At 42.4% G+C, this 12,645-nt stretch overlaps 3 protein-coding genes across 7 annotated transcripts in view; all 3 read left to right on the top strand.

Moving 5' to 3' along the window:
* usp2a (ubiquitin specific peptidase 2a) overlaps positions 1-1,630 on the top strand; it is a 45,311-nt gene extending 43,681 nt beyond the window's left edge. For all 5 annotated transcript variants that reach the window (XM_063205395.1, XM_063205393.1, XM_063205394.1 and 2 more), the window contains 2 exons: positions 1-89; positions 741-1,630. The exon at positions 1-89 is cut by the window's left edge and continues 32 nt beyond it. In XM_063205395.1, coding sequence (XP_063061465.1) covers positions 1-89; positions 741-825 — 174 coding nt within the window. In that variant the 3' untranslated portion in view covers positions 826-1,630. The remainder of the gene's footprint in view (positions 90-740) is intronic.
* A 2,044-nt stretch (positions 1,631-3,674) lies between these two features.
* On the top strand, positions 3,675-7,742 carry LOC134453622 (TLC domain-containing protein 3A-like). Its single transcript, XM_063204404.1, has 5 exons — positions 3,675-4,000; positions 5,399-5,482; positions 5,670-5,886; positions 6,325-6,420; positions 6,846-7,742. The coding sequence occupies exons 1-5, from the start codon at positions 3,885-3,887 to the stop codon at positions 7,128-7,130; spliced, it is 798 nt and encodes a 265-aa protein (XP_063060474.1). The 5' UTR covers positions 3,675-3,884; the 3' UTR covers positions 7,131-7,742.
* A 3,630-nt stretch (positions 7,743-11,372) lies between these two features.
* On the top strand, positions 11,373-12,182 carry LOC134453830 (olfactory receptor 52L1-like). Its single transcript, XM_063204579.1, has 2 exons — positions 11,373-11,639; positions 11,735-12,182. The coding sequence occupies exons 1-2, from the start codon at positions 11,373-11,375 to the stop codon at positions 12,158-12,160; spliced, it is 693 nt and encodes a 230-aa protein (XP_063060649.1). The 3' UTR covers positions 12,161-12,182.
* Positions 12,183-12,645: the final 463 nt, after the last annotated feature.

The raw sequence follows: 12,645 nt of genomic DNA, 5'->3' as shown, positions 1-12,645 counted from the left end.
AACCACTCGGGCACCACCATGGGAGGCCACTACACCGCCTACTGCCGCAACCCCACGTCAGGGGAGTGGTACACCTTCAATGACTCCAGGTGAACTACTACTACTACCACTAAACAGAAAGGAGAAAGTCAGTGATGCGCACTGCAGGTCTGGCGCAAAATGGCTTTACTGGAAGTGCTCTCTGAAAGCTCTCAGTCCCAGTGAAGCTGTTTTGCACAAACCTGAAGTAATACAGTAATGCAGATTTTCTCCTTTTTGTTGACAAGTGTCCACTAAATCCTGCACCTGTTCAAAAGATGAGCGGTGACCCTACACTACTTAACTACTCCTACTACCCTCAGGGATGTCAAAATGGGGGTGGAGAGGGGTAGATTGAGGCCTTGTTTAAAAAAAAACTGTCATAGTAATTATAATATAACCATGTGATGTTGATTTTTTTTACATTTTATTTGACTTTTATTTGATGTATTATTTCTTGGCTTGAGTGTGTCTACTTGCTGATTGCAAGTAGACACCCCCCCATAAGCCAAACTAATTTTGTTGATAATATGGGGCTTAGACACAATATGATGAGTGTTAAAAATGATTCAGGGTAGTTGGTTGCAGGTGTTTCTTGCCCCCAACTTTCAGGGAATTTTAGGTGTTTTTTTTACATCAAAATGTATTTTCTTACTTTGTGACTGTCTTGTTTTTCTTCCTGTCTCCCCTCCACCTCTCCTCTCCCCTCTGCTCTTCTGCAGAGTATCGCCAATGTCCTCCAGCCAAGTGCGCAGCAGTGATGGCTATGTGCTGTTCTACGAGCTGGCCTCGTCATCTCGCCTGTAAAGGGGCTCACCAGCGGAGGGGCTGGGACAGCAGCAGCAACAGGAGCACAGGACCCTGGCCCCTCATCACGACACACACACACACACACACACACACACACATACACACACACACACACAGCAAAGACAAGACACCCAGGATCATGTGCAAAAACAAGCATGTACACATCTACACACACACACACACACACACACACACACCGGTGAGGCTCTGTCCTCCCCCGCCCCTGTAGAGAAGAAGGCTGGAGCTCCCTCTGCTGGAGGAAACATGAATCTCCATCTGGGACCCAACACTCCATTTTCTGCTCTCTGCCGCCCCCTTCTGGGCATTTCAGAGCAGTGTGTCACCACAGGAGATTGTGTGTGTGCGTGTGCGTGTGTGTGTGTGTGTGTGTGTGTGTGTGTGTGTGTGTGTGTGTGTGTGTGTGTGTGTGTGTGTGTGTGTGTGTCCGCATGTGCGTGTAGCACACAGGGTCACCTTCAGGCAGTAAAACTCCTCGGAAGACTTCGTTTCAGAGTCTCCACCCCACCCCCCACCACCCTCTATGCACTGCAACAGAACTCTTCATCCCGACAGCGCCTTCTTCTTGCTCCAGATCGCCTCAATATTAAAGACTTCTTTCACTTTTGAAGGTTTATTTTATTTTTGTGCTTTGTTTTTGAATCTTTTGTTTTTTCTTGGTGATTTTTTAAGTGTTTGTACCCACTCCCCTGGAACTGTACCCAAACTCCCAAGTGGGGAAAAGTGGGCCCTCTAAAGGACGATACTTCCTTTTTCAGGTGTTACAACAACAACAACAAAAACACAGCCGACAGTTTTTTCTTGTGTACGCTCCGGTATTTATCATTTTGTCACCCCACCATACCACATCCGCTTTTCTTATCTACACTTGTATACTTGCGTAATGTCCACAACACCCTTTTTAAACCGCATTCTGTCCTGTCCACATCTCCCTCCCATACCTGCATCCGCCCTCTCGAAATGCTACGCGGAGCAGGTCACATGGTACTGAGTCACATGGAGGATTGGAGAGGACACCATCTACCATCTAAAGTGTTTTTTCTTTCTTTCTTTTCCCTTTCTTGATTTCTTTCTTTCTTTCCTTCTTTCTTTCTGTCTTTCTTTCTTTCTTTCCTTCTTTCTATTTGTCAGTGTGGCTGCTACTGATCTTTTTTAGAAATGCTGTGAATGAAAGGACGATCCACATCCAAAACATCAATAATAATATTTGTAATAATAGTCATCATGTCAGTGTGGATTGGGTTGTCCTTGATTTCATGCCATCGAACAACATGGAAAGAATGAATGTCTGGAGAAAAACAAAAAACACTATCTGTATATTTTTATATATGATGCAATATAGAGAATGTACTATACAGTGGTGCTGAAAATGACCCCCTACTGTTTTCAGTTAATTTAAATGGTTTAAAAAAAAGAAAGAAAGGGTATTTATGCTTACAGCTGATCATGTGATATAAGTCACACTTTTTAACAGTTGCAGTCAAAAAATATTAAATAAAACTTATACATATATAACTGTCTTTGTCATCCTTAAATCACATCATATATTCACATTTTCCACCTTAAATATAACCATGCTATCAGGATCAGAACTTGCTTGGTGACTAAATGCATCTCAAAGCGCTACAAGGAGCTTCTGCTGTGATACCAACTCATGTCCTGTACAGTTAAAGGTGCACTGTGTAAGATTTTAGCTGTTTATTACCAGAATGCTTCACAAATGTTACCTTTTTCACGAATATTGACCCTTCATGTATTCATTATGACTGGGAAAATTGCACTTTTCATAGCCTACATGAAAAGGTGGATCTTCTCCATGTACGCCATTTTGAATTTCCATAGATAGACAATGTTTAGCTGGAAAACCTACCGTAATTTTGTCATACTAGTTAATATTAGATTATTATTTAGTGGGTATCCATGATGAAAATGTCCAATTTGGCAATAGACCGTGCATTTAGTAGCATACTTGCAATATCTACTCTGGTCACCATCTTACACACTGCACTGAAGTCCAGTCACCTTGTGCTTTCTTGACTTGGTTGGTTCCCCTAGAGATAAGAGTATTCAAGTTGGTAAGGATGTAAAAATCGTTACACACACACACCTCCTGGAACAGGCAGGCATTGCTCCGTCTCCCCACCCACTGGACTGGTCCTGCCTCAGTCATATACACACACATGGTTTGGCAGCCTACTGTGAAGAGGCTGTGAATCCCCTGTGCCACAGACACACCAAGGAGGAGGGTATCATTTATCTGTATTCGCCTACTCATCTAACATGGCAAAGAAAAATCTATAATCTCCCATTTACAGTTAGATTCTAGATGAAAGGGGCTGCTGGCTGCCTTCACTAAATAAGTTGAGGTTATAACCTAACCGTAGTGTATTTACAGCAGTGTATGCAGTTGTTTTGGTTAGGGTTTTTTTTTTTTTTGGGGGGGGGGGGGGCATTTTGACATCCCATAAACCCCACACAATAACCCCACACAATATTGTGTATTCTAAAAAAATATGTTTCATCAATTCTGTTCTATCCTATTCTCTCTCCACCACTATACATTTCAAGCGACCCCGTTTCAACTCCAAGGTTGAACTCACATTCTTTCACTTACATTCACTCAGTCAGGACTCACATTCACCACCTGCTATTACATATTGGTCAGCATCGATTACCAAAGGAAAAAAAAACTCCACAACTACTCACAAATGTAGGTTAGAGTGTGCACTATCTCAGAAGCCACGCCTTTATTGAAGCGGCGCGCCACAGGTGTCATGTTCTGAGCGCTTCAGGAACTTGGCACAACGCTTACAAATGGGATCATCATACGTAGCCTACGATTTGTGGTTATCTTTTTACATTATGGGTGGTCTTGGACACCTCGTGGGTTACTCGTCTTGTAGATTCTTTATTTCAAGAAAAAAATAATTGGCATTGTTGGAAATCTTCCGGGTTTAGCTCCATGCGCGTGCTGTCTTGACATTACCCTTTGCGAATTGGGTTTTCATCTCAATTGGACGAGATCAGCTCCTGTAACAATGATCATTCTGTTGTCAGGATTCCTATTTTTCTCCGGACTTTTCGTTACTTTCAAACATGTCATTAAAACTCGCACAAACTTGAAAGACGCGGATGTGGCGTTTCTCAGTACACGGTAGGCTCTGTTATGGTGTAAACAGTGATGTGTGGGCTATGAAATATTTGTCAGAAAGAATTGATGACACGTAGGCCTAGACCTAAGTCTACTAAGATATATCCTGAAGGATTATTGATTGATCGTGTGTCCATTGTATAGCCTATCGGTAGTATGCCTGTAATTAATAAACAGGCCTAGTTAATTACCCTGTTAATGGATTGTATGGATATAGGCTACTGTGTTAGTTAGGCTAAGTTTCCAATGGTTTAGGATTTCTTAGACATAAATTGGAACAAACAGGCACATTTCGCACATTGATGTGTTTTGTCATAATAATGACAACAGAGACAAATGACCCTTTCATACCCTGCCTGGAATGATAACATGCATTGCACACACATGGCTGTTGGCCGTTGAAGAAGAAAATATTTTCACTGGTCTCACTAGTGAGCTGTTTGCTTGTGGGTATGGTGTGTGTAGGCTATGAAAAGGTCACTGGGGCCCTGCCGTGGCCAACCGGTCACTCGTCTGCCATCGGGCCGTTTGATTCCCGGCCCGGGTCATTTGCCAACCCCCATCTCTCTCCCCATTGGCTTCTTGTCCACCTCTTAAGCTGTCCTGTCAAATAAAGTCACAAAAGACCAAAAAAAAGAAAAGGTTAGTGGGTTGCTGAACTAACATCACTCATCCAATGCTGCACAGCAGACACCTTGGATTATACAGGCTTCAGGTTTTTGTCATCCTTAGGATAAAGGAAGTGAACAGTGGGACACAGGAAGACTTGGAGAGAAAGATGGGATAGGATTATTTAGGACACAATCCAGACCGAACTCGAACCCGGGTCCCCGGAGGCATGCCAGTCCATGGTGATGTTTCAGCGCTGTTGAGTTTTTAAGTCATGGATAAGGCACAAGGATTGACTGAGAATTTAGAGAAGGCTAGTTGAACTGTAAGTTACAAAACAAAAAGGGATAAAAGTATTAAACTAGGCCTTGTCATTCCTGACTGAGGTTCACCCTGAAATCCCCCAAACCTCCTGTTGTAAGCCTACATAAAGTTACTGCCATGGTGACTATTTCAGGCCCCCAATATCTAATCAAGTCATGTTGGCTGCCTATTAGGCCAATTAGGCCTATAGATTGCTGGTGTAAGATTTGGTGCAAATTCTCCCATCCATCTCAGACCCCTTACGTTACTATCATTGAGACACTCATGGTGACGAGAATGGTCATCCACATTCTCTGAAAGATACAGTAGTAGAAACTTAACTCACGCTGGTATGTCAACTAAATGAGCACAACCCTGTAAAGGCAATTCTTGCTTTCGCATTCATTCAGTTCATGTCACAATGGTCAATCAGTATACTGTCTTAACTGTATATAATAGATTTTGTGTCGTGTCATGTTTCACCTAAAGGATAGTGTCCTCTATCCATGCACTGCTGGCCTCCTCAGCTGGTGTCTTGATCGTGGCATCCTGCAGTGATGTTATGAATGACAGGTAGGTGGTAACATGTTTCAACATAATGTGTCAGTTTCCCATCTAATGTTTCAATCAAGTGTAAGACTACAAGCCTGTTTGTAAGTTTAATATGTGTATTGATACCCCCCGTCCCCCGGTGATCAATAAAGTTATTGATTTTGTGTAATATAATTTCTACATGTCTGCTACAATTTCTGTCCTATAGGCACAGACTTGCAACAGATTTTGTGTGGTTCGGAGCACCTTACATGGCGTATGACATATATGCCATGTACCAGGTGCATCATCTGAGCGAGATGGGGAAAGGCTCTGAGGACCACACAGGGCATTCACTTCACACCATCTCCAAGTTCCTCCACAAGAACGTCTTGTTGGTCCTGCACCACACAGCCCTGCTGACAATCTTCATGCCTGTTACTCTGGTCAGTAAGACTGATGAAAATGTAGGGCTCTAAAAAATGTTTTCATTATCAGCCGAAATGGCAAGTAGATGTTAATATCGCTGACCAAACATACACTCCCTTGGGTCAAAGTGGCTAGTAAGTTTTCTTTTCTACCTGCCAAACTGAAATGTCACCAACATTTGGCCGGTTGGCTACATAGGTGCCGGAAAGGGGGATGCAGCAGTGCATTTACATCCCCACTTTTGGGCTCCCTAAATTAAATTCTCAACTTTTACTGCAGACAAATTAGTGGAGTGCAGCAGCCGTAACATTGTTAAGAAATGAAGAATGAAGAATAAAAAATGCACCACCATTTTAAAAACTTGTTCTGGCGCCCTTGGTTGCGGGTCTTAATTTAGAGCCCCAAGAGTCTTGTTTTATTCTCCAATGGTCCTCATGCTTTTCATCCTGTTTTAGTTCCTGCGGAGAGGCCTGGGCGACTTCTTCATCGGTTGTTTCTTCATCACAGAACTCAGCACACCATTCGTATCAGCAGGAAAGGTCCTTATTCAGGTTGGAGTAGTATGATGTCTTGTGTGTTCCTCATACATTTGACTGTGTGCTGTGCCCATTTCAACATTGGTCATCAACCCATTTTAGCCTACGCCCTTTTTGGGAAAAGGTGTCCTCTCCCTATTAAATCCTAAATATCGCACATAAAACATAAAATAAGTTGCTTGTAAAAGCTAGAACCTTAATTTTGCACTTGAATGTGTTCTTGCAGTTCGAACATACCCACATTTTTAATAAAACAGCTCAAATCTCAAGAACCTCAATGCAACGTATATGTCGCTCCAGGACACAATGGGTTAACTGCAAGTTGATTTCAGTGAATCCCTAATGTAGCTCAGAAACTACAACGATGACCACTACATAGACCTAAATTGTTCAAAATAATTTATCTCTTTTTTTTCATTGCACTCTTTTTTTTCTTGCAGCTGGGATTACAAGACTCCACTCTACACAAAATCAACGGCCTGATGGTCCTTCTGACTTTCTTCCTGTGTAGAATATTACTCTTCCCCTTCATGTATTGGGTCTATGGCCGGAGCTACAACATACCTCTTTACCGAGTGCCCTTTCGTCTTCCATGGCACTGTAACCTTGGCAACCTCTGCATACTCACACCACAGCTGTACTGGTTCTTCCTGCTATGCTGTAAGGCTCGACACCTTTACCTTCGCCAGATGAAGGCACACGGCAACAAAGCTAAGACAAGCTGACACTGAAGCCTTGTCATTAATTTCAACTCTTACATACTATTACACACAGTTAGTGCCTTTCTGTAGACTGCGAGGCTATTCAGACATTGCTGTATTTGTACCAGAGTACTCCCACATGTGGGTTACCATGGGCGCCGCTAGTGGAAGAAAAGTGTTACAGATTCGAAGGGCCTGACAGCACTGACAGGGGCCCCTGGAAGGATGCTGTTGACAGAATTTGTCATTTTGGGGGCCTAAAATTCATATCTTTCATGGGGCCCAACATTTCGGCACCCCTGTGGGTGACTGAGGGCTTTGTTAGTAAAAAGTCTTCAAAAGGCTAGTTCTCTCTCTGCACTGTACGTAGGTGGCTCAGGGGATTTCATTAATAAACTGATTGGCAGTAGGCTACGTTTGTTAATGAGTCGACCAAATACAAGTTTGGAATGACATAATTAATGAAGATGCACTTCACAATAAGATACACTATACTGTATATTTTATTTAAAATGTGCCTGTGTAATATTTATGTGTGCTTCTGTTTTATTTTATTTATTTACCGGTATTTCACCATGTTTTATTACTATTAACATTTTGTCCCATGCCCATTCAAACAGATGATTTGCAGGCCTAATAAAAGCACTTGGTACATTCTCAATGTCCACATTGGCTGTACTTTTTGGGTGAACAATATATTTTCACTGTTGTTGAAGCTATACACTGACTTGTGTCAAAGCAAAGTGTTATTTTCTTCAGTGATGTCCCATCAGAAGATATAGCCTAATTAAAAATCTGCAGAAAGATGAGGGGTGTACCAACTTTTCTTAGACACTGTATGTGTGCACATTTCTTGCATGTGCATTGCGTGCACATATAAGCCTACACAGGCGCTGTTTCTCAAAGTGACGTGTGCTGTCCTCTAGAGTGCCAAGGCCTTGAAATCGCACTCGCAAGGCTCAAAGCCTGACGCATTTCAAATGGATAAGAATGCAGGGCTCTCAAGTCTCACTCTTTGAGAGTGTGACACACTCATCTGAGCGAGTTCACACTCTCACACTCCACACATGGTATTTCACACTCTGAAGTTTTGATAACTTATCCAATCGGCGCACATTAATTCATCCAACCTATCCACAGACACGTCAGAAATAGTTAACAGTGCTTCTCTGTTCAGACTAGTTACCACGCTATTCAGCCAATCAGAAAATAGATTTTTCGGTTGTCGGGCAGATCAGAGCAGTGGATCAGAGTTTCATCCAATAGCGCGCGCAGCAGAGTTCAGAGAGAACTGTAAAATGTATGAATTGCAAGTAGGCGAACTGGAGACGCAGGAGCCAGGACCATCAGGTGATAACTTCATACAGGTGAAAATATGAGACTTGTATTAGTTAGGCTACTGTTTTTACTCCTTATACCAATATTTCCAGCCCATGTAGCCTTGACAGGGACGTTAAAAGAGAGCAACAACGCTAGCTAGGCTATAACCCCAGCTGATTGTTGGATGATCATCCCTCCCAAACATGATTGAACGTGGAGACAAGAGGAGTGGGAGGTGGTCAAATATTAGACAGACTGGAGAGAATGGAGGAATGCAGAGGTAGTGGTAGAAGAGAGGGCAAGTAGGCTAAAAAGTCAGGCACCAATAGTGCTGGAGATATCATATTGAATGAAAAATGGGTATATTATTTGGGTCTGATGCCTAAAAAAAGTGATTGGACTTAATTTTAATTTGGGCTGATAATGTCAATGCACAATAAAGAACATATGCCTACAGGTAGCCTATTTTAGGCTATCCCCCCACAATGAACATTGTCTAAAACCATCCCCCTCAATGAAAATGGTCAACAATGACCTCCCTATAAAATATACATCCCTTCTTCACATTGTGTTAAAATTGCACTTTCAACAACAACATTTTCAATTTGGGAGAAACCCCCAAACCACCAATCATTAGAATCAATCTCTGACCATCCCCAGCTGCTTATAGGCTATTTTACAACTCGAGCACTGGTCTGATTAGGATTAAGCATATTGAATACATAGTGTATTTGGTCTAATCAAACTTTTTAACTAGCTGGGTTGAAGGGAAACCTAGTGTTGATAGGTCGATGGGTAATGATGTGTCGATGCCCGGTTAGGCCTACAGCTTTACACAGCGTGACTCGGCCGCCACTTTTTGCTTTTCAAATAGGCACAGCACAGCTCAATCGTGAAGCAAAAAGTGGCGACCGAGACGCGCTGTGCTACCAGACAACAGTCAGTGGAAAAGAGGCATAGGTGAACTAATAGATATGGGACCTTCTTGTATTATTTTTTGCTATCATTTACTACTGTATGATGGGGCCGACTGTAAGAGGTTAGCAAGTGATGATAGTTATTTGGCGGAGGCCCAATCGCCGGCCCAGGTCTTGCACTGATGGATCCAATTGCGATACCGTGATGGAGCTGTAGGGACTGGGTCTTTTACCCCCGGGCGAGAGCCTGGGCCCAGCTAGTGGTGGTGGGGGAAGAGGAGGAGATCTCTAGCGTCGGCACCTGAAGCAGCGAGAAGGGTGAGTGAGATGCGTCATTATAAACATGGGGTTGGCCGTTGATTGGACGAGGGCTTGGTGCGCGCTAATTGAGTCTTTCTTGGCAGAACTACTGCAAGCTACATTTCTGATGAGTATACTGTAAAAAGTCAAAGAAACTGATGACTGAGACACTGATGACCCCCCGAAAAACATGCCATTTGGGAATTTGCATGGGCCGACCACACTGTGTTGTGTCCATGAACAACCATACAAAACAAACATTCCAAGGTCCATCTCTTGAGGATTCCAACCCATAATGACCTCCTATAGGGACATCCTGAACAAACAACAAACATTTGAACAGGTGGTATACAAAATGAAAGGGGATGACATCACAGACCATTGTAGCTACTTCAGGTACTGACAAGTCAAGCAATATACAGCATGTAGGAAAGACTGACTACATGAAATTGGCCACAATTGTCCTTTCATGAACAGCTATGCAGCTTCACATGAATGCAGCTTCACATGAAATATGACCTATTTTGTAAATGAATCTTAGAATATACAGTTGCAATACAATTAAGTTATATGCAAGGGACCTAGAGAAGGTGGGGTCTGTTTTAAAGGTGACTGCCTCCAATATAGGCCTGAAGTGCAGGGGGAAATCCTGGTTTGTGTTCATCGTACGGCCCTCAGAGGACTTTTATGACCCTCGGATGAAAAAGGTTCCCAACCCGTGGTTTAAAGTGATATTTTTTAAGGATGCCCTATATGTTCCACTGTGAACCCTCTCCTGTGTATGGTAAAGAATACAGTATTCCTGTAATGTGTGTAATAACAGCAGTGCAGGAATTAATACAGTACCTCCCACAAAACTGGTAAGATGTAAGTAAGGATTCACAACATTGCCTTTTTGGTTGAATGATGACGCCATAACTTACATTACATTACATTAGGCAGATGCTTTATAACCAAAGCGCCATAGTTATGCTGTAGTGGTGTAGTAGGCCTACTATGATGGTGGAACGGCAGTCATAATGGGGCGACAGAGGTCTTGTGTGGTCCCATGTGTCTAATTTGACACAATGAAAGGACAAGAAAGTGTCCAGCTATTCCTCATGGGATTTGCTCTCAGACTAAAAAAAAAGATATTGACACCTTGAAAAACAACCACAGATGGCCAGGACAGGTATAAATATAGGGGTTCCCACATAGAATCCTGAACACCATTAGAAGAACATCAGCTGGATCAGGAAGGCTGGGTTGCTCTAAATACTGTACGTAGCATGCTTCCAAACAGGTGTCATTTATGTTGACACACAGAAAGGTATGAAAATTATCTGCATGATGAAAGTGACTTTTTGTTGTTTACAAAACCATAATACAATTTTAAAAGAAATGTATTGTAGACATTTACCCTTCATGCAGGCCTGCACAATCATTGAGGAAATACCTGATAAGAGTATTTAATTTCTATAGTATTCACTGCACTGCCTGCATTATGCACTGAATTGTCCATGTTGTGTGTGTTTTTCAGGAACGTTGACTGACACTGACCATGAATGGATCAACTGCTGTCTTCATTTTCACCGTCTTTGAGGAGATAGGCCAAGCAAAAAACATGACATGCTTTGTCATCCTCTTCTTGATCTATGTCGTGGCTGCTGTAGCCAACATCTCCATCATACTTTTAATTTGTTTGGACCCGACACTCCATAAACCGATGTACATATTTTTGGTCGGCTTAATGCTGGATGGCTTGCTCAGCAGCACGGCAGCTTACCCCCGTGCAGTGGCCCACCTGGCAACCAATGTCTACTCGGTCTCATACGCAGCTTGTCTGGCTGAGGCGTACTTCCACGGTATCTATGGGAGCACTATGTACACAACACTCACTGTCATGGCCTACGACAGGTATGTGAGCATCTTCCAACCTCTGCAGTACCACGCTATCATGACCCCACGCAAAGTCAGAGTGCTTCTGGTGGTGGCCAACCTTCTTCCCGTCTTGCTGGTGGGAGGTCAGATATATCTGACCTCAGGGATACCTTTGTGCGGCATAAAGTGATGTGTGAAAACTTGGCCGTGACTAATCTGGCTTGTCACAAGAACACTTACACTCTTATCGCCAACTTTTATGGTGTATGCAGTTTGATTCTACTAGTTGGCCTTCCGATATTACTGGTGCTTATATCCTATTTAAAAATCATTGTGTTGACGTACAAGCTGTCTGCAGATGCACGCAAAAAAGCTTTTACAACGTGCACTGCCCATCTGATCGTTTTCCTCAACTTCAGCTTGTGCTCCTTGTTTTCTGTGGTGTATAATCGCTTTAACGCCAAAGTTCCCATTGGGGGTCATGTGTTTTTGACAACTTCGTACACTCTTTGGCCTCCAGTCTTGCATCCAATTGTGTACGGGGTAAAGAACCAGGAAATCAGGAAACGTCTATCGAAAATCACAAGGTCTGTCCTCCTACGAACTGGGTGTCAGCTGAGACCAAAGACATCAACTGTTTCTATAAGAGCAGATTAACACTAGCAATATTAAAATGGCAGAGGACCACAAGGATGGGAATGCATTGCTCAATAAAGCTCACTGAATTGCTACAATAGCTACGTTTACATGACTAATTTAATTCGGAATTAACTGACTTTAATTCTGAATAAAGCTTAATTCCGATTTGAAAACGTCATGTAAACACCTCTTAATTCCGCTTTGAAAACGTCATGTAAACACCTCTTAATTCCGATTTGAAAACGTCATGTAAACACCTCTTAATTCCGCTTTGAAAACGTCATGTAAATGTAGTAAATGTAAATAATGCTTGGTAAAATGTGAAATGTGATGTGAAATGTCTTACCAGAGCAAGTTATACTATCATGTTGCTGTGTATATGTATTTCCTTGATGCCACACATTTTCAAAACAATTAAACGCTTTTTTTTTTAAAAAAGTTCAACTTATTTCATAGGCCTACACAATCAACACTAACTATATCAACACGTACGTACTGTAGAT

This window comes from Engraulis encrasicolus, chromosome 8 (assembly GCF_034702125.1).
Source record: "Engraulis encrasicolus isolate BLACKSEA-1 chromosome 8, IST_EnEncr_1.0, whole genome shotgun sequence".
NCBI lineage: Eukaryota > Metazoa > Chordata > Actinopteri > Clupeiformes > Engraulidae > Engraulis > Engraulis encrasicolus.
The sequence above is the reverse complement of the archived record's forward strand: the minus strand, read 5'-3'. Positions and strand labels throughout refer to the sequence as shown.